Source organism: Vitis riparia, chromosome 10 (genome assembly GCF_004353265.1).
Source record: "Vitis riparia cultivar Riparia Gloire de Montpellier isolate 1030 chromosome 10, EGFV_Vit.rip_1.0, whole genome shotgun sequence".
Classification (NCBI taxonomy): Eukaryota; Viridiplantae; Streptophyta; class Magnoliopsida; order Vitales; family Vitaceae; genus Vitis; species Vitis riparia.
The window spans coordinates 6058628-6085786 of NC_048440.1; the positions used below are offsets into that span (position 1 = coordinate 6058628).

General features: G+C 33.7%; 1 protein-coding gene across 1 annotated transcript in view; it reads left to right on the forward strand.

Moving 5' to 3' along the window:
• Positions 1-16587: 16587 nt before the first annotated feature.
• Positions 16588-27159, forward strand: part of LOC117923034 (probable LRR receptor-like serine/threonine-protein kinase At1g56130) — a 29719-nt gene continuing 19147 nt past the window's right edge. Inside the window, exons 1-2 of the mRNA XM_034841293.1 lie at positions 16588-16857; positions 21120-21303. Coding sequence (XP_034697184.1) covers positions 16731-16857; positions 21120-21303 — 311 coding nt within the window. The 5' untranslated portion in view covers positions 16588-16730. The remainder of the gene's footprint in view (positions 16858-21119; positions 21304-27159) is intronic.

Below are 27159 nucleotides of genomic sequence, written 5' to 3' on the forward strand. Positions count from 1 at the left end.
TCAAGCTTGACACAACAAGGCTGTAGAAGAGCATTCCCTAGCATCAACTTTCATTTGTGCAGACCCCTATGAGGACAATCTCAACTGGTACAGATAATTCTGAATTTCCTCTCCAGATCTGATGAGAATTGGTGGCTTAAAGCATGCTGACTATGAGCACCCTAAGAGCAAGGCTCTAGGAGATGCTGAAATTTCTTCATATTTCAGTGTCAGGTACCAATAAAAGGTAACTGGGATCATTGGATACAGGCAGTTGAACATACTCTGATCCCCTCACATGGACACTGAAGCCAGCATTTTCTACTTTCATAATGCTTTGTAGCACCTTTTGAATTATCACTTGCTTTCCTGCCATTAATGAGTTCAAAAGGAGCCATCCCGAAGCTGTAAATATGTCTTAATGTCAACTGACCTATCATTGTGTAGCCTGGTGCACAGTACCTGCATGGCCATCAAACTCAGAGAACATTAAAAGCATGCAGCTTCCAGTTCAGATTTTGAGTGATAACTACATTAGTCAAGCAAACATTACCATGAATTCGCTTACAGTCCTCATTCAAAAAGCTCACAGCTTTAGCTATCTGGTGTAGTCCCCATGCATAATACTCATCCCAACTAGCAGATCTGGAAGATTCCTCTGGCTACCTTGTCCAAGTTCAAAGAATACTTCTCGAAAGTGCCTAGCAACACCTTTAAATGTCCTCTCTATTGAATCATCCCTCAGTTGATCCAGAACTGATATAAGTTCTCTAATATTCTCATTACCTGCATTTGATTCTGCTTGCCTTTTCTGGAATTCTTTTTATTTATTCTGTTCTTTGTTTGTGTCTTTTGGGCTAGTCTTTTGTTTCCATACCCTTAAATCCAACATTCTTCCCATTGCTTCTGAAGTTGCCATGGGGGATGACTGTGTGTCTGAGGGTGGCATTTCTTCTTGCAGCGGTACTGTTGAGGGGGATTTTGAAAGTGACTTGTGGAACTGATCAAGACAATTGGAGTGGCGATAACTAGCCTCACACATGTAAGGTCTACAGCCCTTCTCATATCTCTTTGAGGCTCTTGCATATTCATCAGCCTTGAATGGTGCATTGCCTTCTTCATTCTTTTGCCAGCAGCCTCAATCTTCTCTTCCATGTTCATATTCCAAGGTTCCTTATCCTTAACAAAGGACTCAAGCTACACTTCATAGTAGACTAGAGTTGAGAGGAACCACAGCCAATTCTTGTGGTGACTCAGATGTGCCAAATGCATAATCTGAATGGAAAGTGAGAAGGGCTACCTCACCCTTCTTCATTGTCATTACAGCCCAATCAAGCCCATCAATAAAGAGATCCTCTCCTTCACCACATATTTATATCGCAGCAATCAGTTTCATATCTTCTGCTGCTGACCATAGTTTTCGTTTCTTTCGATCTGGAAGACTGCCACTTGCTGATCCATTTGCATCAAGTCCTTAAGATTCTTGAACAAAAACTGGAATTGTGATGCTTGTCCCTTGCATGGAACCAGACAGCCTTGAATTTTCTGAATGAGCTTTGGATGAATGGCCACTGGTTATATTTATGGTCAATGGAATCTCAACCATTGAGTTGTTTGGGAGACTGGAATCACTGGGTAAACTGGAAGCAATCAGTACCTACGCCGCACTCTCCAGTATGCTGACTCCAAAGCAAGGGAGAAGTTTGGTCTTTGCCAACTTTCAACAGTTCTTGAATGGGGCACAAATTGTTGCCTCTCAACCAGGTTCAAATATCCAGCTGTAGTCCCATCTCCAGCATTCTTTTGTTAACTGCCCAGTCATTCCATCATACTTATCCAATAGGAGCAGTCATATCTTCAACAGAAAGAAAAATACAACAGGCATTGGCTCGGGCAGCTCATATTCCTTTATAACAACAAATTCCACTATCCCTCACAGTAGCTGCAAAAGGCAATGCAGGCATTTTTGACTGCATGTGCTCCAATGCTGGGGCCACGTCCATTCTATTGATGAACATAAGAATCAACCCTCTTGAAATCTACATGTCACTGATCTAGGGTTCTGGACAGATCATTGAGAAGCTTCATAGAATCCTCGAAGAAGAGAAACACCACCTGAACCATAAAATCAGGGCTACTCTCATTTTGCAGCTGCTGAGGTTGTGTGAACTGACCGTACAAGGACCCCTCACCGAACAAGGATGTCGCGACTTAAACCATCTCTGCAACTAAAACACCTGCACGCTTCTGCCTTTGTCTCATGGAGCAACCCATCCAGCAGGCCACTATCACTTGGTGAAAGGTATTCTAACTGAACTACACCGGATGGTGGAGACTGAATAAAAGTATCGACAGACCCAAGTGAAGATGTAGGTGAAAAGGATGGCCTCAGTCACCTAAAACAGTTTTTCCAGGTATTGAAGTGAAGGGAGCTCCAGCTTCACGGACCCAGAAATGGGCTCAGAAGCAGAGAAGTTGCAAAAGAGAACAATAACATTAACTGAGTAAGAATAAACAAACCAAAGGATCCATTAAACGCAGCCCCATTTCATGGGTTGTCAATGGGCTTGCAAATCAAGTGAGAGAGATCATAGGTTCACATAAGAACCAGGGATATGGTTCTCAGATGTTTCACAGCAGAAATGAAACAGAGTCAGGTTGCTCTCTAGCAAACTCAAGAAGAATAGAAGATAGGACAATAACAAGAAATCTATGCAATCCCAAAGATCAACAAAAATCAAACATGCAGTGATGCAGGATATCCACTTCCAGACCATAGAAGCAATACCCATAAATGGCAAAAGAAAAGGAAGAACTACATAATAATGAAGAATAACAGTGAATCCATGGCAATCATTGCTGAGTGTGCTCCCCTCCAGCCTGATCAGCTGAGTTTCCAGCTATCCCGTGCCTCATCTACCAGCCAGAGAACCCTCCTTACCTTCACACTCAAACCAGAGGATTCCGTTCCCGAGTTAGCTTCTCTTGAGTTTTGGGTCAAAATGGCCCATTGAAAAAAAAAAAAAAAAAATTCTAACCACTTTATGCAACTTAGGATCAAATTGAGAGTTTTGGGTCAAAATCATTTTTTTTTTTTAAATTCTAACATATTATCACTTTTTGAAACTTATGTTCAAATTGACTTCTTTGGTACCATGTAAGTGTCATGTCATTAAAAAATATTTTTTTTTCATTATTTTAGTTAAAGTTGCAGTTGGCAACTACGGCTTTATTTTTGAACTAAAGTCGCAATTGTCAACTAAGACTTTAGTTACTTTTTTAAAAAATTTAAAATTTAATTAAAAACTATTAAATTATAATTTGTGATTGAAATTTAAAAAATATACTTAAATAATAAATTATTTATATTTAAACTTAAAAATCTAGTATTACTTCAACAAACATAAATTGATAAATAGAAGATATTATAAATGAATATTTTATTTATTAATAAATTAATAATATTAAAATAATAAATTTATATAACATATAAATAATATATAAAATTGTATAATTTATTAATTTAAATTATTTAATTTGTTGTTTTTTAAGATATTAATTTATTTGTATTATGACAAATTTATCTTTATCGAAATAATAGTATACTCTTAAGTCGTCATATATAGATTTTTTTACAAAATTAGTTAATGAAATTAATTACAAAAAGTCTACTACAAAATGTAATTTTTAATAGTTTAATTAAAGTCACAAAAAATATCCACTAAACATTAATATAGTGGAAAATAAAAAACATATATAATCTCACATGTCTCCACAAGGAGAGAACCTATGAGTAACTGGTACTCTCTTCCTTTTTGGACGCTCCTCTCTAACTGTAGTAGGTACTGCATGTGACACATGAAGAACATTTGTCTGTGATAGGGCTGGAGCTGGAAATAGAGGTGGTGGTGGAGGTAGCAATCTAGGCCGACGTAGGCCCTGCCTACCCCTCGGAATGGCTGACGGTAAATCTAGCTGAGTAGATGTGTCAATCTATACTGATGGTGGGTATGAAGAGGTAGGAGGTTGTAATGGAGGTAGGTCTAAAGAGATAGGGGGTTGTACTGATGGTGGGTCTGAAGAAGTAGGAGCCTGAACTGGAGACAAGTCTAAAGAAATAGGAAGCTGTATTGATGGTGGGTCTAAAGAGGTAAAGGGTTGCACTGATAGTAGGTATGAATAAGTAGGGTGCTGCATTGATGGTACGTCTGAAGAGATGGGTGACTATACTAATCGTGAGGATAAAAAGGTAGGGGGTTGTAATGATGCTGATACTGACGATGTGATGGGCTGACAACTACTATATCTACTTCTCCCTCGAGATGTCGACCGACCTCGAACAAGTGGTGGTCGAGCAACTATCGACTGAGCTGGTGACCTACCTCCTACATGCTCTACATATGGGTTACGATAATCCTCCCGAATAATGCACATAACATTAGTGGTCATACGAATAATATCAATAATACCAGTGCAATAAGCATCACTATCAAAGTCCTCCAATGCATGACCTCCTCGAGATATGATAGATGTCATAGTCTCAATCTATCACATAAAATGATATATAATTATTTGTTGGAATAAATATTATACACAATATGTACATAATATTCAAGTGATACAAACCAATAAGTGGGCAAATAAGGTAATAGCCTGGTATCGCATAGGTCCAAAATCATCCATAGGTGTAATAAAACGACGTGTAATACGACGATACCATGTCATGTATGGAGCATGGTAGTCCATATGAGGCCCTATAGGCTCCGCAGTGACAATGTGGTCCCCCTTAGCCCCAATAATGCCACGTAGTGCTCATGATACAACCTCCAATCAAACTGAGGTCGACCACGTTTTAAATTCCAAAGTTTCAAATTTCAATTCCAACCAACTATTCCAATTCCAAAGTTTCAAATTTCAAACCAACTAACTTCCCTTTTGATTCGAATAATTAACAATTAGTGGGGTGGGGCCCCTTGTCTTATTCAAAAGCCAACAATTATCTAATGGAAAGTTGATAATTGATTAATGAACATCACACATAACTGTGGTATTGTGTTGACTTGTCATAAAATTAAATAATATTATTTTTTTTAAAACAAGATATTATTTTTAAAAATTTTTTTCTGAAAACCGAGATTCTGAGATGGGAAAAAAAAAAGAGAAAGTGCCAAAAACTTTACATAAAATAAGTCAAAAAGAAGATTAGGACTAACCTGATACTTTGTAGCTCAAACGTCTCTCTCAGTGGCCCACTGGTGGGGCTAGGGTTTTGAAGGAAAAAATCACACAGAGAATAGCACGGGGATGGGAAAAGAGAACAACACGGGATGAAAGTTGGTAAAGTAAAAATAAATAGTATAAAAAATTGGTTTTTATGCTGATGTGGATTCAAGGGGGCTATTTTGAACATCACTTTGGGAAGTAACCCACTTTTAATATTATGTTTCAGCAGAAGCCCATTTTGACCCAAAAGTCTCAAATTGACCTCTTTATTGCTAGGAGTCATGTCATAAATATATATATATATATATATATATATATATATTCATAATTTTAGTTAAAACCTCAATTGACAACTGAGAGTTTATTTTTGAACTAAAACCACATTTGCCAACTAAGGCTTAAGTTTTTGAACTAAAGTCGCAATTATCAATTAAGACTTCATTTTTGAACTGAAACCTCAATTGGCAATTGAGACTTTATTTTTGAACTAAAGTCGTAGTTGCCAATTGAGGTTTCATTTTTTAATTGAAGTCTCAATTAGCAACTAAGACTTCATTTTTGAACTAAAGCCTCAATTGCCAATTGAGGTTTCAATTTTATTTTTTTTAATTTAAAATTTAATTAAAAACTATTAAATTATAATTTATTATTGAAATTAAAAATATATACTTTAATAATAAATTATTTATATTTAAATTTAAGAATCTAGTATTACTTCAACAAACATAAATTGATAAATAGAAGAAATTATAAATGAATATTTTATTTATTAATAATTTATATAACATATAAATGATATATAAAATTGTATAATTTATTAATTTAAGATATTTGATTTGTTGTTTTTTAAGATATTAATTTATTTGTATTATGACAAATTTATCTTTAAAGAAATAATAGTATACTCTTAGGCCGCAGTTGCCATATATAGATTTAATGAAAAAATTAGTTAATGAAATTAATTAGCTACAAAATGTAATTTTTAATAGTTTCATCAAAGTCACAAAAAATACCCAATAAACATTTATATAATGGAAAAAAACATATATAATCTCGCATGCCTTCACAATGAGAGAACCTATGTGTAATTGGTACTCTCTTACTTTTTGGTCGCTTCTCTCTAATTGTAGCAAGTACTACATGTGACACATGAAGAATATTTGTTTGTGATGGAGCTGGATTTGGAAATAGAGGTGGTGGTGGATGTAGCAATCTAGGTCGACATAGGCCTCGCCTACCCCTCGGAATGGCTGGGGGTAAATCTAGTTGAGTAAATATGTCAATCTACATAGACATAAGGATAAATATAGATGACTCTGGTGATGGTAGAACTGATATCCTAAACTCAGGTCTTAGTGGGTTAGCTAAGGAAAAATCTAGGTGTAATGAAAATAGATTAACATATGGGGTAGTAGGCATTGAAAGTGGGTTTGAAGAGGTAGGTGGTTGTGCTAATAGTGGATCTGAATAGGTAGGGGGTTGCATTGATGGTGGGTCTGAAGAGGTAGAGGGTTGTAATGGAGGTACGTCTAAAAAGGTAGGAGGTTGTATTGATGGTGGGTCTAAAAAGGTGGGAGGCTAAACTGAAGATAGGTCTAAATAAATAAGGGGTAGTACTAATGGTGGGTTTGAAGAGGTAGGGGGCTACATTGATGGTAGGTTTGAAGAAATGGGTGACTGTACTAATCGTGGGGATAAAAAGGTAGGGGGTTTAATGATATTGACACTGATGAGGTGATGAGTTGACGACTAATATATCTACCTCTCCCTTGAGATGTTGATCTACCTCGAACAAGTGGTAGTCGAGCAACTGTCGACTAAAATGGTGACCTATAGGTGGGATACGATAATCCTCCTGAATTATGCACATAACATCAATAGCAATATGAATAATATCAACAATACCAGTGCGACAAACATCAATATCAGAGTCCTCCAATGCATGACCTCCTTGAGATATGATTGATGTCATGATCTCAATCTATCACATAAAATGATATGTAATTATTTGTTGGAATAAATGCTATACACAATATGTACATAATATTAAAGTGATAAAACTAATAGGTGGGCAGATAAGGCAGTAGTCTGGTACTACATAGGTCCAAAATCATCCATAGGTGTAATAAAACGACTTGTAATACGATGGTACCATGTCATGTACGGAGCATGGTAGTCCATATGAGGCACTATGGGCTCCGTAGTGACAATGTGGTCCTCCTTAGCCTCCTATAATGCCACATAGCTCTCATGATACAACCTCCAATCAAATGGAGCTTGACTGCGCCAATCTATGGAGTGAAGGTTAGAATCTATATAGGATGTCGAAGGAATACCCTGTATGAGTCGAAATTGTCGCAACACACCCTCAAGGACAATGCCACTCAACAATATCAAAAAATATAAGTGGTGACACCATCCGCTAAATATCCTGATCAGCTAAACAAATGTTTGGAAACAATGCTAGTGTATCATATGTGTAAGGCTGCCATAATACTTGACATATTCAAATTTTAATATGTGTTTAATAAAGTTTAAATTATAATATTAATATTAATAATCTTGTTAAAGAATACCAGTATTTAGCTCAAACCTGATCAGATCGTTGTTTATCAAACTCATCTTTATATGTGACCAATACATGATGAGGAGTGTCTATATGAGATAAGGGAACTTTCCACCTACTCCCTAGTGCATCTGGTGGGAGTCTCTTATCTATAGGCACTGGTGCATGGGGAAGTGATTTATTAGGACGACCCATGTGTAATCTCTCCCATGACTATAATTAAAAATGAAACAAAATTATGTTTAAATGCACATAATTATGACAAAATTACATAATTAATAAGACTTGTAGTTATACTCGCAACAACTGTAATGGACCTGTAATAGTTTTTGCACCATCTAAGGTAGCTCGACATGACTTTATAAAGATGTGCTAGTATTGCACTCCCCCAATTATATTGTGTAGCCTCATCAAAATCTCTTAACATGGGTGGAATTGGTAATTGGAGGTAGGTTTCCTTCTTATCTGGTATATAAGTATACTCAAGTTGATGAAAATTTGAAGGATTGAATTTCTATTATATTTATGTTGTATGTATACAAGAACTTTAAATAGACTTTGAATAGAACAGATATGTAACTGTTATCCTACTTAGTTTCCTATACAACGTATGCATTCAAAATTGAAAAGTTGCTGGCTATACTCCTAAACAAGTGAAGTTTGCCGAGATGCTTTGAACTGCTGAAATAAAGGAGTCTTCTATGGATGAATTGGTCTCATTAACCTGTTCTTCCACATGCCCCTTCAATCAAAAGGGTAAGGAATGAACCTTGAGATTGCCATGCAGAAGAAAAAATCTACTAGAAAGCAACGACTTCATAAGTGCATCTACATATTGATCCTTGGTAGAAACAAATTGAACATGAAGTTGACCACGAATAACTTGATCACGAACATAGTGAAAGTCAATTTCAATATGTTTCGTGCGAGCATGAAATAAAGGATTACTTGTCAAATAAATAGCTTCTATGTTGTCGCACCAGAGAATCGAGAATGGACAATTGGAACACGAAGATCGGTTAACAAAGACTTTATCCACTGAATTTGTGCAACAGCATTGGCAAGAGCTTTATATTCGGTTTCTGTGCTACTATGAGCAACAATTTTCTATTGTTTGCAGCTCCACGAAATGAGATTGTTGCCTAAATAAACACAATAAGCACCAACTGAGCTTCTGTCGTCACGATCGGATGCCCAATTTGCATCGCTGAATGTTTGAAGCTTAAGATCAGTAGTTAGTTGGATCAGTAAAGCATGAGAAATGGTGTTCTTCAAATAACGCAATATGCGTTTCATGGCTACCCAATGTGGCTCAATTGGATTTTGCATATACTTGCTAACTTTATAGACTACAACAATAAGGTCAGGCCGAGTAAAAGAAAGATATTGTAGCCCTCCAACTACACTTCGATACAAATGAGGGTCATGAAAAGGTATGCCATCAGATTTTATTACGGGCTATGAAATTGACATTGGTGTAACACAAGGCTTTGCTTTGTCCATTTTACTGCGTATAAGGAGATTAAGAATGTAGCGACATTGAGATAAATACAGACCATGATCACTTTAGATGGCCTCAATGCCAAGGAAGAAACTAAGTTCACCAGTGTCTTTTACTGCAAAGTTGTCTTGCAGCAAGCTTATCACTTTGTTAATGGCATGTATATCTGCACCAGTTATAATTATGTCATTGACATAAATTAAAAAATAAATAAGAGCATGTATATCTGCACCAGTTATAATTATGTCATCAACATAAATTAAAAAATAAATAAGAGTGGAGCCATGGTGATAAACATAGAGTGAATGATCTGCCTAACTTTCTATAAAACCAAGGGCTTGTAGCCGATTAGTCAAGTGAGAAAACCATGCTCATGGTGCTTGAAGAAGACTATAGAGTGACTTTTACAGCTTAAAAACATGTTGCAAAAATTGAGGATAAACAAACCCTGGAGGCTGAGTCATATAAACATCTTCTTGCAAGATGCCATGTAAGAAAGCATTTTGGACATCAATTTGTTGAAGATGCAAACCACGAGAGACTGCTAGTGATAGAACCAACCTTATAGTGGTAGGTTTCACTACAGGGCTGAATGTCTTGCCAAAATCAACACCCTCTTGTTGATGGAATCCTTTGGCGACTAGGCGTGCTTTAAATCGTTCAATACCACCATCTGTTTTTTTTTTTTTTTTTTTTTTTGTACACACATTTGCAGCCAACAAGATTGGCATTAGGAGGTTTATGAAGCAAAATCCAGGTTCCATTAGCTAACAAGGCATCGAACTATTTATTCATAGTTGCCTGCCAATTGTGATGTTCAGCTGCAGTTGAATAGTAGGTTGGTTCTTTTTCTTGTGGTTGGATTGTGGCCATAAGTGCTTTTAGAATGGGATATCGAATATGGGAGTCAGATGCTAATTTTGGCTTGTGAATGTTGTTTTTGCTTCTTGTAATCATGGAGTGTATATTCTAATGCTGCGAGCGAGGTGGAGAAGGTAAGGGAGAAGGTGCTTGACAGTCTTCATGCCGAGGTAGAGTAGCATCCCTAGCAAGAGAACCCAAAACAATATGAAGATCGATGTGAGGACTAGATGTCGAGGCCATATGTAGAGGGCTTGGTGCAGCAAACTGAACATTTGTACTTGTAGAAACAGAGGAGTTAGAAGGTGATAGATTGAGATTTAGTGGGAGGACAACACGAGCATGTTTTGGAGTATGCTCGATAGACTCAGGGATTGTATATGAATAAAGAGATTCGTCAAAAACATGACGCGATACGAAGATTTTTCCTATAGATACATCTAAACACTTGTAACCTCGATGAGCAACACTATACCTAATAAATATGCAGTTTTTGGAACGAAAGTCCATCTTATGTCGATTATATGGACGTAAATAAGGCTAGCAAGCGCAACCAAAGGCACGTAAAAAATTATAATCGGTTTGTGATGATGGACCATTTCATATGGTGATCGATGTTGTAAAATTGGAGTTAACAATCTATTGATAATGAAAACTGTAGTTAAGAAAACATCTTCCCAAAATATTTTTGGTAAATTAGAGTGAGCAAGTAATGCCAAACCAACTTCAACAATTTGTCTGTGACGCCTTTCAATGGAACCAGCTTACTGATGGGTATATGGATAGGTTATTTGATGACTAATTCCCTGATTTTGTAAATGTTTAGTTAGGCTACTATATTCACCACCCCAATCGGATTGGAGAGCCTTAATTTTTTTATCAAATTGGCATTCTACAGTAGCTTGAAAATATATAAAGGTTTGACATGCATCAGATTTGAGTTTCAAGGGAAAAAAACATAAGAATTTAGTAGCATCATCCAGAAAACTTATGTAAAAATGTGCACTAGAGGTTGATAAAATACGAGTTGGACCCCAAACATCTGAATATATTAACTCCAATGGTTTCAAAACAAAAACATGCACATTTTTAAAGGGCATAACATAGCTCTTAGCTAGCTGACATTCATAACAAATAGAAGTATTTTTATTTTGGACTGGTAATAAAATAGCCTTATTGAGAACTAGAAGGGAAGCATGACCGAGACAACAATGCCAGATATTAGTAGACACACAAACACTAGATAGAGCTTATGGCTGAAGACGAGCAAGAGAAGCCGAGAAGTTGTAAAGACCATTACTGAGTGGTCCTCGATGCAAGATCTTCCCCAAGTAATCCTTCATAAGGAAGAAAGAAGCATGAAATTCAAAGAAAACATTATTGTCTATACAAAAACGCTAAATAGAGAAGATTTTTCTGAATATCCAGAACAAGTAAAACTTGATGAAGTACAAAAGACTTGGAAGGAGATGAGAGAGTGGAAGTTCCACTTCGGACTATTTTCAGACCTACATCGTTAGCCACCTGGATATGATCTTGACTGCCATAGTCTTCATTTTGAAGATGAATATTATTTGCATTATTGGTGAGATGATGGGTAACTCCTGTGTCAAGATGCCACTCATTATCAATATGTAAATACTGCTCAACAACCATGGTTTGTGGCTGATTTTTGGGAGTTTGTTGGTCGTGATAAGAAATATTAAAACGGTGATAGCATTTTCTGGCAGTATGTCCTCGTTTGAAGCATACTGACATATAACTGAGTTTGATAGACCCTAATCATGGGAGGTGAAACGACCACAACGTCCTTTGCCATGGTAGCCACCGTGACCACGGTTGGATTGCTGAAAATTTACAGTCATGTGAAAAATAGATTGATTTTGCTGCTGAGATTGCTTGGTGGCAAAGTTTACTGAAGTAGTAGCTTGAAGGGACTGATTATTGTGATTAATTCATGACTCATAGATTAGAAGGAGTGAGTAAAGTTCCTTCAAGGTGGCAGGATCAAATTGAGAAGTAATATTTGAAGCTAAGGAATCATATTCCTGGCTAAGACCCGTAAGCACATAGGTGATTATGTCATAAGGTTTAAGTGGTTGTCCATCAAGAGCAAGTTCATCAGCCATTCACTTGATAGAGGTAAAATATGCATTAGCGGACATAGCGTCTTTTCGAGCATTTGCCAATTGAGTGCGAATCTGAATTGCTTTAGCATGGGAAATTGAAGAAAAGGTTTGCTCCAATGTAAGCCAGACCTCTTGAGAGGTTGTATAAGACATGACTTGAGTAAGAACATCTTCAGTGAGCGAAGCATTAATGGTGGCGAGGATTAAAGAATCCTGACGAAGCCATTGAAGATATTGAGGATTGGGAATTTTAATATTAACACCTATGCTGGGATGAGGAGCATCAATTTCTTGGGGTGGGATTGGGATTGTGCCATCAAGGTAGCCAAAAACAGCTTGACTTGTGAAGTAGAGTAGGGCTTGAGCTTTCCATACAGGATAGTTGGAGGAGTTGAGTTTGATGCTAATAGTAAATGGAAGATTGGATAGGGATATGACAATAGTAGTAGGATCAGTAGAATGATTTGAGGTTGTAGAGGATGAGGAGGCCATTGAGGATTAGAAAGGAGTAGACGTTGGTCTTTTAGTGGCTCTGATACCATACAAAATTATACTCAAGTTGATGAAAATCAGAAGGATTGAATTTCTATTATATTTCTATTATATGTATACAAGAACTTTAAATTGACTTTGAATAGAACAAATCTATAACTGTTATCCTACTTAGTTGCCAATACAACATATGCATTCAAAATTGAAAAGTTGTTAGCTATACTCCTAAACAAGTGGAGTTTGTTGAGGTGCTTTGAACTCCTGAAATAGAGGAGTCTGTTATGGATGAATTGGTCTAATTGACTTGTTCTTCTACATTTGTAAATAATGAACCACCAACTAACAATAAAATATATGCTCTAGCATAGCGCTGTAACGTGACCTCATCCAAAACCTCTGGTGGTAAGTGAGAGAAACGGGTAGTAATAAAACAAACTCTAAGGGATGTTCCACGGATATTAGTCTCTATCAATTGAATACCCAATAACTCCTCACAAAGTGCATGCCAATCGATTTAGCTTTGAACTTCATTTTCCTTAGTTTCCTTCCTTTCAAGAGTAGCTCTAAATTTTTGAAAAAAAAAAAAAATTAGTGTTCTTTCAATTATTACACATTTAAGACTACCCATTAAAAATATGTCCAAACTAGCAACTTACTCATCTTTAGTTGTGGTTGCATGCCATACAACTAGTCATACTAAGAGCTTGGTTGATAATGATTCTAAGAAGTGTTTCTAATTTCTAACACTTAATTTTTTTTTTTTATTATTTAAGTGTTAAAAATGCTAGAAATATTTCATAAAATCACTACCAAACACACTCTACGTATCTCTAAATTGCCCTCTCCTTATACATGTTCTAGTCTCTATTTTAATTGATCTTGAGATGACAAATGACTTTTGGAATTGTCAAGTAAAATAGAAAAAGTTAATTGAATTTAAACCACACAGAATTAAGAAAACAACTAAGTTACCAACTTGATTTTGAAGAAAAATTCTACTATTGTTAACCACCTTTTAAGCTACTTTTTAAATAGTTTAACACACTAATTACCCAACTAATCATGTCCCTTAATTAACTAATCAATTCCCTAATTGAGGGATTGATGTTCATTAATAAGCTAAGCAAACCAATATTAGACTTTTAATTTTATTCAGCATATTACATAAACAATTGTTTCAAGGGCTTTATAATTTCTAATATTTTATATATCGATTTTATATTTTCTATGGCATAATTTTTTATATTAATTTTATAACTTTATACTAACTATTGTATAATTTGAAATTTTCATATATTAATTTATACTTTTGTTAAACATTGAATGGGCTTTAATATTAAATTTATAATTTAATCTTAAAAGTAAAATTAAATAATACATACTAGAATCTCAGTTATGTTTGGTTCCTAAAAAGTATTAAGGAAAGAAAAAATATTAAAAAAAATAATTTTCTCATATTTAATTGTAATATGAAAAATATAAAAAAAAATCAATTATAATTAAAATTATGTAAAATATTTTATTTATTTTTTCATTCCTTTCTATTTTTTCTTCTCAAAATTTTTTTGAAAACCAAACATAGCCGATCAAGAAGACAAAGTGGAAAACGTTATAATTGTTCAATATAGAAAATCTTTTATAAATTAACCAATGTTTGAAATGAAGATATTAATCAATGTCGTAATTACTTTTATTGATTAGTAAAATTATGGTTGATTAATCGAAGATTATGATAGACCATTTGAATGAAGCAAAATCCCAACTCCAACTCCAACTCCAACTCCAAGTAGGAGTATAGAAAATTACAGAATCAATCAAAATTATAGTTAAATGAATTTTATAAGTACCATGAATGAATGAGTGGTTTGAACCAACAAATCACCTAATTTAATAAAGAGGTGGCTGAAAAGTGATTGACCCAATCCAAATGGGTGGCTATGGAAAGTATTGTTATAATAACAATAACAATAATTATGAGAAATTATATTGAAATGGTAGACCACGTAACCATCTTTTTAAGACAAAGAGGCCCACTTCTTGGTTTATATAATCATAATCATTTCATAAATGCAATTATGCAATCATAATCACATCAAAGATTATGATTTGCTCCCTTTTATTGATTCCTCGGCCCCATAGACAAAATTGAAACCCACATTTAAAGTGGCAGTTAATGGATATCCACATTTAAGGAGTATTAATACGTATATAATAAATACCCATATTAAATGTAAACCAAAAAAGTGTCCAAATTTAATATATTTTATATGACAAAATAATTATTTATGAAAAAAAAACTTATTAATTGTTAATTCAATAATTATTTTTGTATGAAATAAAAAATTTATTATGAGAATTTGTTGACATATGAATTGGGTCGTCATGGGAGCGACTTGAGCAATCTATCGATAGTTGACGAGTTCGTGACTAGGACCCTCGTGCCTAGCCCTTTCTTTTTTAGGTTATGGATCCATTTTGACAACTTCTCTTGTCTATATTGTTTCATGGAATAAATGTTGTTGACTTTAGTGACATGATGCGGTTATGAGCTTTCGTAAAGACAATTACTTTTTTATTCTTTGATGTTGACTCTTTCTATCATTATGAAATAGAATTTACCAAGTGTTGAATTCAAATGTTAATATAAATGGATTTTTATAAAAGAAATACCTATTAATGAAATAAGAGATTATTTTTAGTAAGCATTCTTTTTTTTAAAAAAAAAAAAATTCTTGCTTTTTAATTCATTTTTATTCCATAAAAATTTTAAGTGATTTAAATTTGTTTTAATTTCTTGCTTTTTTAAAAATAAAAAATGTTTTTCAACATGAGAAGGTTTATCTTGAACATTATAATTTATTGTATAACAAAATAATAAATTTTTAAAAGAAACATCTGTGGAATTTTAGTCCAATAATCAATTCAAGTAATTATTCATAATTTTTAAAAACTTTAACAAGCATTTAATTTTCGTAAAAAAACAAGAGAAAAAAAAAATCCTTCAGGCAGGAAATCAATTCTAACGTCTCCTTGCATGGTCAAAATAGTAGGCATTATCCATGGACTTTCTTATGATCTTATCTTAGAGGGAAGAACTGATGTGTTTCCTTTCTCCTATAGTTTTTGTCTTTGACAATTAAATAAAAGTCAACTCAACCGTTTGAGATACCACCGGCTCTTTTTGCCCCTGTTTCAATTTTTATAGTAAAAACCTTATCCTAAAATTGTTCTTCTTAGATACTGCGTGACAGCTGGACACGTCACAGTATGAACATCTCGTTGAAAGTGACGCTCACGCGGCCTCAGTTGAAAGTGACGCTCACGCTGCACTTTAAAATCACATGGCGTGGCATTTTAGAAACCAAAACCTTTATTATTTTATTGTAAACATATTCATGATTTGAAATCCTTTTAGTCATCCTGCCTAACATGCCATCATTTTTGTGCGTAACTTTGACCAAAAAATATATATATAGGTGGGATTTGGGTATATTTTTATTTTTATTAAAAAATTAAAATATAATTAATTTTCTAATTTTCTGTTTATGATAAAATATTAAATATCTTATTTTTAAAAATAAAAATAATATAAGCCACCATTGATGCTCAAATGGTGAATCAGCTCATAATTTCACGATCGGAATATATATTTTTTTAATATCTCAGATTTTTAAGAATGATTTCCAGTTGCTGTTATTTTGAAAAGTAAGAAGCAGGAAGGAATCAACGTGTACACTCATCAGCCCTATGTGTCTCTTTCTGTTATAACCTTTTTCTTTTTTACGTCAACTTGCGTCGGTATCTTTAAAAGATACCAAAAAGTCCCAATCTGGTAAGACGACAGTTTCACACTCCTTGCCATAAATCGTTGTCAGTCGGTCATAGCAGTATCTTCTTGAAGTTCTATCTTCAACGTTTCTGTCTGTAATTGACTTAAATCCAATTGAGATAGAGAGAAGAGAGACGCAAATCGTAGAAGATGAATTTCAGGATCCAAAGGGCATCCGCTTCACTTGTTCCTCGCTTCTGCTGCGCCATCTTCCTCTTCATGTCGCTCTTATTTCAGAAATCCACAGCTCAAAATGCTACTCTGGACCCATCTGAAGGTATATCTCTGTCTTCTTCTCCCACACTCTATTTGTTAGCACTTTGATCTTTCAGATCGCCTCCATTTATTTTTTCTTCTGTTTTTATCGAATTTTTGTTGCATTTACCTGGAAATAAACAACCAAGCGGGCACACACCAATTGTTCGATAAAATCGCACAGAGCAAAAAATAAAAAAAATAAAAAAATAGTAATGGGCAGTACAAAACTCACGGCTGAACCATTTCTAGGAACTCAAGAATATAATACACTAACAGATAATAAATTTAATGCAATTTCAATACGTGAAACAAATTATAGTAAATGGAAATGACCATAACAATTGTGTTATATATATATATATATATATATTGCTGCCTTATTTATGTGATAGATGATAAACTAGTAATATATTATTTCATTACTTTATTTTTAGGGAAAGTTGTACTTACAGGCTTTCATATGAAAAATATATGGTTTTGAAAACCATATAACTGAAATATGGGTTTTGGTTGGTAATAAGAAAAATATTATAGGATTCATTCACTATTTACTGTTTATATTTTAATTTCCGAAATTACCCTTAAAGTCTCCTACCGGAAAATTTTTTTTTTTCTCTTGGGGGCGCACAGCAGATCCAAAAAACACGGGGAGCAAAAAAAAAAACAATTTTTTTTGGTTTTCCTTGGGGTTTTGCATGAATTTTCTCGGAAAGCAAACGAGGATGAATTTTCCCTGAGAACGAAGGGGGGTGGGGCGGGGCGGCGGCAGAAAACGATTGCAGGGGGTGGGGGACGGCGGCAGATCCAGAAAACACGGGAGCAAAAAAAAAAAGCAATTTTTTTGGTTTGCAACCATCCCGGAAAACGAATGCCAGGGGGAAGAGGGTGGAGGCGGCGGCAGTTGAAAACACGGGAGCAAAAAAAAAAGCATTTTTTTTTTGTTTGCATGGCTCCCGGAAAACGAATGCGGGGGGGGGGGGGGGGGGGGGGGGGGCGGCGGCGGCGACTGTTGAAAACACGGGAGCAGGCGGCGACGACAAATCCAGAGAACTCATGGAGAAAAAAATGCAATTTTTTTGGTTTTCCTTGGGGGTTTATGTATGGATTTTCTCGGAAATCAAATGAGGGTGAAAAAGAATGCGGGGGGAGATCCAGAAAACACGAGAGCCAAAAAAAAAACGCAATTTTTTTGGTTTGCATGGTTCCCGGAAAATGAACGGGGGAGCGGCGGCGGCGGCAGATACTAAAACTCAGGGAGGAAAAAAAAAAAAGCAAAAAATAATAATAATAATAATATTTCGAGGGTAATTTCGGAAATTAAAATGTGAACAATAAATAATGCATGAAATCTATAATATTTTTTTTATTACTAGACAAAACCCATATTTGAGTTATGTGGGTTTCAAAAATCATATATTTTTCATATGGAAGCATATAAACATAACTTTCCCTTTTTTTTTTTATGTTTTATGTAGTTACAAATATGAAATAGTTAATATTGCCTTATAATAGGCATTTAGGCTATATTTGGTTCCCATAAAATTTGATGGTGTTGGAGTTGGGTGGGTGCCAAGTTAGGGCTGACCAAACCCGATTTAACCAAATAAGAGAGATTAGGGGGAGCAATTTTTGGGAGATGGAACTGTCAGAAATTGCCCAAAAACCACCCCAATAAAAAAAAGAAGCAAGATTCCTCTCTCTCTCTCTCTCATTTTTTATTTTTCTCTGAGAAAAGAAAGACCAAGAGAACTTGGGAAGAAAAGTTGTACGGAAAAGAAGGTGAAAGGCTTTTGTGCAGTGAAACAGAGTGATTCTCAATTTTAGTGTGGTTCCATTCATGATTTGGGGTGAAAAATTGAATGGTGAAACAACTACTTTTTGGATCTTGGGAATTTTAAAAAGGTAATCCAAAGTTTTCCTTATAGAGGGAAAATGTAAGGGAAAAAAAATATAAAGAAAAAGTAGAAGGAAAATAAAAAATAGGTTAAAAGTTAATAAATTATTTTTTTTAACTACTTTGAACTCGTTTTACTTATTTTAACTCATCAATATAAATATTAAATAATTTGAAAATGTATAAGTTTTTAACTAATTTTAATTATATTTAATTTTCTTTGGTACTTTCCATAGAACAACCATAACATGAGAAAATCATTTTTCTTATTTTTTTTTTCTTTTTCTAGTATTTTACGGGAACCAAATATAACCTTAATGTTGTACTTATGTATATTAGAATATTTGGGTATTTTGCAGTATAGTTACAAGTTAGCTAAATAACTGTTAGCTTTTTCTATTTCCGTTTTGTTTGCAAGTAGGTTGTTACAACTTTGTTACCAGCCTTTATTTTAAAAACTTTCTCTATATTACTAAAACATTTTAAGTGAGAATATTCCAAACTTATCAAAGAAATCCTTCTCTTTTCCTTTCTTCTCTCTAGTCAATTTTATGATAATGTATAATATTTCTTCCCCTGTATAATGCATCTATAACTTGACAAAAGCAGATTCTTTCATTTGATGAAAATTCATTCACTTGAAAAATAGTTTGACATATGTCACTTGAAAAACCGCATCATCACCTTATCTCATGCCATTAGAATTCAATGAAAACTCTATTAACTATCGTTAAATAAAAAATAAAATTAAATTAAAAGATAGAATCAAAATTAAAAATAAAAATAAATTTCTTTTCTCATATCTTCATTTTCTTTTTCATGAAAATATTATTTTAGCGTTGTTATTCTTCTAATATTTGTTTATTATTTTTAAGAATTAATTCATTTTTATATTATTTTTAACTTAACTTTCTTTCTTTTGGTTTTCTATAAATTTTAACATTTTTAATTTCTACATTGATATTTAAAAAAAAAATATATTTTAGTGATAAGGTCTTTTTAACTTCAATATGTTTTTTCTAAATATTTTATTTTGTGTAATGATAATGATGAGTTCTATCAATATTCACTTCTAACTCTCATTAAGGTACTCAATTACATTAATAAAAGTTTACTATTTTAATGTAAAAAATTTAGAATCGTATATGTAACATATGTTTTCACTACTAATATGACATGAGATAATAAAAAATAGGCATATTGAAACTTGCATGGTTTAAAGTAGTAGAACTTGAGAGAAAATAAATCAATAGAATTGCAATCTGAAAGAAAAAAATTGAGGAAAAAGAAAAAAAAAAGAATCTTTTTATTAAAAAAAGGTCTTAAAAGAATTAAAATGACATTTATCATTGAATTGCAACCTATGCTCCTCTCAATATCACCTTTCTTAACTAAAAGAATCATGAAACAATTGAATACAAAACAAATATGTATAAAGAAAAAGAAAAAATTGTATGTATATTTAGAATGGTGGATTTTGAGCAAAGACCAATATTTCTTATTATTTTAATTGATTTCTATTTTTTTTTTTTTAATTTGATCCTTGTATTTTCCTATTTCTGTTTTATTTTCATATTTTACTATTAACAAAATGATGGATCTTGAGTAGAAGTAAATATTTTCTACAATTTTATTTTATTTTTATTTTCCCCATTTTTATTTTATTTTCATATTTTATTATTGACATAATGATTCATCTTAGGGAGAAACCAATATATTCTACCATTTTAATTTTATTTTAGTTTTTCTTATTTTTATTTTATTTTTATACCTTACTATTATTAATCTTAATTTTCACATTTATTTATATCATTGATGATAGTTAACCTAATTTTTATGGAATTCTAGTATCAAAAGATAAAGAAATGAGATGTTTTAATATAGGCATTTGGATTATCACTTATCAAATAAAAAAAGAAAAAAAAGAAATATAGGCATTTGGATTATGAGCGGGGTTAGTGTCAAACTATTATTAAACACTTGAGAATTCACAAGGATTTTTTCACTTGAGGCAATATGGACCTTATATCTTATTTAACCAAATGCAGTTTTACTCAAAATAATAATAATAAAAAGCATAATAAACTAAATCACATCAAACAATTAATTGAGATCAAACCCATTGCTTTGAATTTTAAGTAAGAAAATATTAATAATGTATTTTATGCGAGGAAGCAAAATTTAAATTCTAATCTAGACTCTAAAAAGGGAAAAATTTAGATGTAATTTACTTGTATTTAATTTTTTTTTAAATGCAAGGATAAAAAAATGGCACGCAAACTAAATCTAATTATAAAGAAAAAAAAAATTCAAATATGAGCTTATTGAATTTGAATTTTAACAAAGTATTGGATCTTAGATCATGAGTGTTATGATTGGTGAGACAGTGGAAGTGTTGAACTCTTTATTCAAACAATGGAACATGCAATCAACGACCTTCTGGAACATGAGTGGGGAGCCATGTCGTGGATCGGCCATTAACGAGACCCAATTCTATGACGAGGTGAATAAACAAGCTATCATGTGTAATTGTACTTACAATGATAACACCACCTGCCATATCACTCATTTGTACGTATCCATTCTCCTATATCTCTCACTTGGTTTTTAGATCCATATTTTCTCCTTTTTAAGAGATTGATTAGATATTTATCAAATTTATCTAATGAAAATTCGCTTGTTGGTATTGGATCAAAGAGTTGAAATGGTCAAGTCTCATAGGTAATATTATCTTTTAGGAAATGAGCTTCCTATCTATTTCACCCTCATTTTTGTGATGTGGTAGGTGGTGATTGGAGAAAGAAATCTATTTATATTCATTTTATTTTTCTCACCATTTTGTACCTCCCACCCCTACCTATCTAGAGGTAAAAAAAGTGATAAGGAGGAGGAAAACATAGCATTACTTTTCTTTCTTTAGGAAGAAGGTGTTATTCATACAACCTTTTTCACTTCTACATTTACTACCTAATAATGTGACAAATGTTGATTGAAGGTAGAAAAATGTGTTAATTACAATGAAGATAAATATTTTTCAATCTTTAATAACTATATACCAAATAAGTAGGTGGTGACATAAGTAAAACTTTTCCTTTTATAATACTTTTAGTGTTTATGAATTTTATCAAACTCAAATTGTTATATGTATTTTTCATCTATATAATTTTATTATAATTTTTGTATCGTGTTTCTTTACATCTATTGCTTTTGCTCTTTTGCTTAGTGTTTAAGATTTGAACATTAACAAGAATGGTTCGTATATAAATCTTGGGTGATGTTATACATACATCATGAATGTAGATGCTTGTTTGCTCTCCTAGTAGGCTAATGACATAAATATCCTTGATTTTTTTTACAAATATTTAAATAATATGTTGAAAGTTGGAAATCGGAATTTCTTATCATTTGAGAAGAAAGATGAGTACAAACTTATAGATAGAGTACCTTCTAAACTAAAAACAGGAAACTAGAGAATACAATAAAAAAAAGAAAAAAAAAAAACTAACTCCTATAATTCTGCACTAAGGAAAAACACCAACTATAATATTCTACAGCTGTACAGTTGATACATATGATTTGGAAGGGAGTAAATTCCCCGATTTCTTGTTCCTAAATTGATGTAGAACACAATCATCATTAGTTTCTATTTTAAGTTCATCATTAATTTCCTACATCATTAGTTTCTATTTTAGGTTCATCATTAGTTTCCTACATCATTAATTTTTATTGTAAGTTTATCATTAGTTTCCTATATCATTAGTTTCTATTTTAGGTTCATCATTGGTTTCTTATTTTCAGTTTCCTATTTCAGTTATTTCCTTTATTTTTGCATTACAAACATTATTTAAAGACTTAATGTAATTGTTAGAAAGGAGTTCAATATAATTTTTCAGAATTATTCCCTAATTTTGAGATCTATTGTGATCTTTGTGTTTGTTCTTGAGTGTTTTTTTGTTTCGTTTCGAAACAAACCTTTCGTTGCACCATAAATGGAAGGGAATAAATTCCTTGATTTCTTGTTCCTAAAAGTCCACAATTTCTAACACTCTCCTTCAAGCCGGTGTATACATGTTATGCATTCCTAGCTTCCTCACCATGAAATCAAATGTGGTACATGACAACCCCTTTGTGATAACATCTGTATTGCCTTGTAAGTTATTGTCATAGTGAATCCTTGTTGGTTCATTGAGTTCTAATCAAAGTTCTTTGAGTAGACCTCAAATTTATAGAACTTCACAAATCCCTAGTGCCATAGCTCTATATTTTGTCTCCACACTTGATCTATCCACAACATTTTGCTTCTTGCTTCTCCATGTGACTAGATTGCCTCCAATAAACGTGCAGTAACCTATGGTTGATCTTCAATCCTTGATTGACCTAGCCCAGTCAGCATTCATGTAGGCCTTTACATGTAGCTCACCATTCTTCTTGAAGATTGGGCCTTTTTCTAGGGTAGCCTTCAAGTATCTTAATATTCGTAGTACTACTTCTATGTGACATTTTAGGGTTGTGTGCATGAATTGACTTATAATGCTAATAGCATAAGTATCAGGTTAAGTGTAGGAAAGATATAGCAATCTTCCAATCAACCGTTGATATCTTCCTTTGTCAACTGGAACACCTTCTAGCTCCTAATTTATGTCTTGGATCCATAGGAGTCTTGGTTGATTTGCAACCTATTGTGCCGGTTTCCTTAAAGTAATCAAGTGTATACTTTGAGTAACCCAAGATGCTCTCTTTTGACCTTGCCACCTCCATTCCAAGGAAGTACTGAAGATCGCTAAGATCTTTAATTTCAAATTCCTTGACAAGAAGTGATTTCAACCTGTATATTTCTTCTTGATATCACCTTAGACAATTATGTCATCAACATAAACAATAAACAGTTAGTTTCATTAGTGAGGATGGTTTGTAAAATAATATGTGGTCTCCTTGACTTTGACAAAACCTAAGAAGTTTTAGAGATTTGGTAAACCTCTCGAACCAAGCTCTAGGTAATTTTTGAAACCATGTAAGGATTTTTTCAATTTACAAACTTTCTTAAAACCATTGAGCTCCTCAAAACTTGGTGGCAATTTCATGTACACCTCTTCTTCAAGATTCCCATGTAAAAAAGCATTCTTTACATCAAATTGATGTAGATTCCAATCACGATTTGGAGCTTTAGAGAAAAGGACTCTTATGGAGTTCATCTTTACGATCGGCACAAAAGTTTCTTGGTAATCATTATCAAAAGTTTGCATGCATATACCTCTCTATCAATCCATATGCTTGGTACTTAATAGTAAAGACCCATTTACATCCAATGGGTTTCTTGCCACTAGGCAATTCTACAACTTCCTAAGTGTCATTTATATGCAATGCACTCATTTCTTCAAAGTAACTTCTGTCCACCTAAGATCTAATAAAGCTTTGATAGTGTTTGGGATAGATTCTATGGATAGGTTTGTGGTGAAGGCCTTATAAGTTGATTCTAACTAATGTTGGGAAATAAAGTTGGCTAATGGATGTTGGGTGTAAGTTTTAACGCCTTTCCTAATGGCAATGGGAATATCTAGATTGATGTCCAACAAGGAACAAGGTTGTTTAGAGTTTAGAGGAAAAGTTGAAGATGATGAAGCAGAAGAAGAAGAAGGAGAAGAGATATTTTCCATACCTTTCTCTGAAGTTGAAGATTGACCACATGAAAGAGAATTTGGGACTATAATGGGAGGATGATTGTTTCTTTTCCTTCTTGTATAGACCACAACTGTTTTTTCCATATTTTATTACCTTTTTTAGATCTTGGGGTGGTGTCCATCTACTGTTCATGAGTTTTTTCTCCCCTTGATTGGTTATCTTCGTCTTCCCTGGATTTTCATTCTTAATCTGTTCTCTAAAGTTAGTCAATATAGTGGTTGTAGATTCATTCTGGTTAAGACATGGTAGGTTTTCTACTCTCCCTTCCTTCCCCTAAAAACCTGTCTGAGAGTAATAAGATAAACTCTATGAATTTTACATCCTGGTTACAAAGGTTTTCCTAGTGGGAAGGTGAAAACACTTATATCTTTTTTGAGTGGATGAATATCCAACAAAGCCACATTTAAGGGCCCTTGGTTCAAGCTTAAACCAATTTTTCTCATGAACATGGATAAACGTTGCACACCCAAATACTCGAGGAACTAGAGACCCAAAGAGATTGACACTAGGAAAGGCTTGTTTCAAAAGGTTAATGGGAACTTTAAGGTTAAGTGGTTTTGATGGCATATGGTTTATGAAATATGTTGCTGTAAGAATTGCCTCTCCCATAAAACTTAGGAACTTCCTAGAAAACATCAATGCTCTCCCTACTTCTAGAAAGTGTATTTTTTCTCTCAGCCACTCCATTTTGTTGAGGGATGTCTATGCTCGTGGAGAAGTGTACAATCCTATTCTCCACCAAGTAAGGACTTAGGGTAGAATTGAAATAGTCTTTTGTGTTGTCTATCCTAAGAATTTGAATTTGTCTATGGAATTGGGTTTGGATCATATTATGGAAGGCTTTGAAGGTTTGGTTAGTTCCATATTTAGTTTTTAGGAGATATATCCATGTTGGTCGGCTAAAATGATCAATGAAAGTAATGAACCATTTAAAACCATTATAAGTGTTTACTCTTGAAGGACCCTAAATATCACTAGCAAATGGAATTTAAGACTTTTTATTGCTCAATGGGAAAGATACATGACGACTTTTAGCTAACTCACAAACTTGACATTGAAACTTTAAGATGTCGACATTGACAAAGAAATCCATATACAAATTTTTAAGAGATAAGAAACTTGGGTGACCTAATTGGTAGTGTAACAACCAGATCTGCGTCTCATATTCTTCCGATAGCTAGAGACATATCCTAGAGCATTCTCCTTGGTCTTGGAATTGAGATAATGTAGTCCCTCCTCTTCAACATTGCCAATCCTCTTCCCCATAGTCAGGTCTTGAAAAATGCAATGAGAAAGATAAAAAATCATGCGATAGTTTAGAGACTTTGTAAGTTTGCTAATGGAGAAGATTGCAAGACAATTTAGGAACATGAAGTACAAAATCAAGAGTAAGTCCTAGTGTCACTGAAATTGAACCTTTTCTGATAATAGTTGTGAAGGACTCATCAACAACAATAACTTTTCCAAGGTTAGAATTGGATTTATAAGAATGAAAAAAAGTTTTCTCACTTGTCATATGATTTGAAGCCCTTGAATCGATGATCCAAGGTTTGAGCAAAGAAAGATGAAGAATTGGAATTGTTAGACAAGTTTAGAGTTTTCCCTAACATTTGAAAAGAAGTTTCATTTGATCTTTGGTGAAAAAATTCTTGTCAAGTTCAACTGGTAGTTCGGGTTCAAGTGTCTTTGAGGCAATGCCTATGTCTTCTTGTATGGGGCCTTAGTGCTTTGGTCTTTGAGGGGGTTTTTCCATCCAATCTCCAACATGTATCCTTTGTGTGTCTCACCCTATTGTAATAATCACACCATTGGGTATCTTTCTCACTAGTTTTCTTCTATTACCACACCTTTTGATTATCTTGATATTTGATCTTAAGGGTTAAGACATCTTGAGAACCATTGTCCATCATAACATTTTTCCGCCCTTCTTCAACTATCACATAAGTAAAAACATCATTGAGACAAGGAATGGGTTCTATACCCAAGACTCTACCCCGTACCTTATCAAAATTTGATCATAGACCAACCAGGAAGTCAAATACCTGGCCCGTTCCAGCATCTCCACCATAATTGCAGCATCTTCGGGTGCCACTGTCTCAAAATGTTGGAGGAGATCTAATTCCTGACATAACATGATCAGATTGTTGTGGTAGACAATTACAGATTAATCTTGCTGCTTAGTATTGTGAATGGTCATTTTCAATTCTAAGATTTGTGCTGCATTCCCTTTCTTGAAGTAGGTTTTTGTCATGGCATCCCTCACATTTTTAGCTGTTGAAAGGTACAGAAAGGGTTGACCAATCTCAGGTTTCATGGAGTTTAGCAATCAGGAAATTACCATGGAATTTTTGGAGTCCCAAATTTCAAATTTGGATTTGTTTCCTTTGGCCCTTTGACAATCCCAGATCATACTTCATCTTTCCTTGACTCTTTAAAGATACTTTGGCTGATTGAGATCATCCTAGAACATACTTATCTTTCCTCGACTCTTTAAAGATAGTTTGGCTGATTAAGACCAGGAGAAGAAATTTTCTCCATTCAACTTTTCAATGGTAATTTGAAGGGGGATTTTCAAGGCTAGGATTAATTTTGATAGAGGTTTGAGTAAGGGTTGAATTGGACTACTCAGAAACTTCAGACATGTTTGATAAAGAAAAGAGTAAATGGCAATTAAGGCTAAGAAAAAAAAAATCCAAAGAAAACTAGGAAGAATGAATTCCTAAGAAAAAAAAAACAACAATTAAGGTT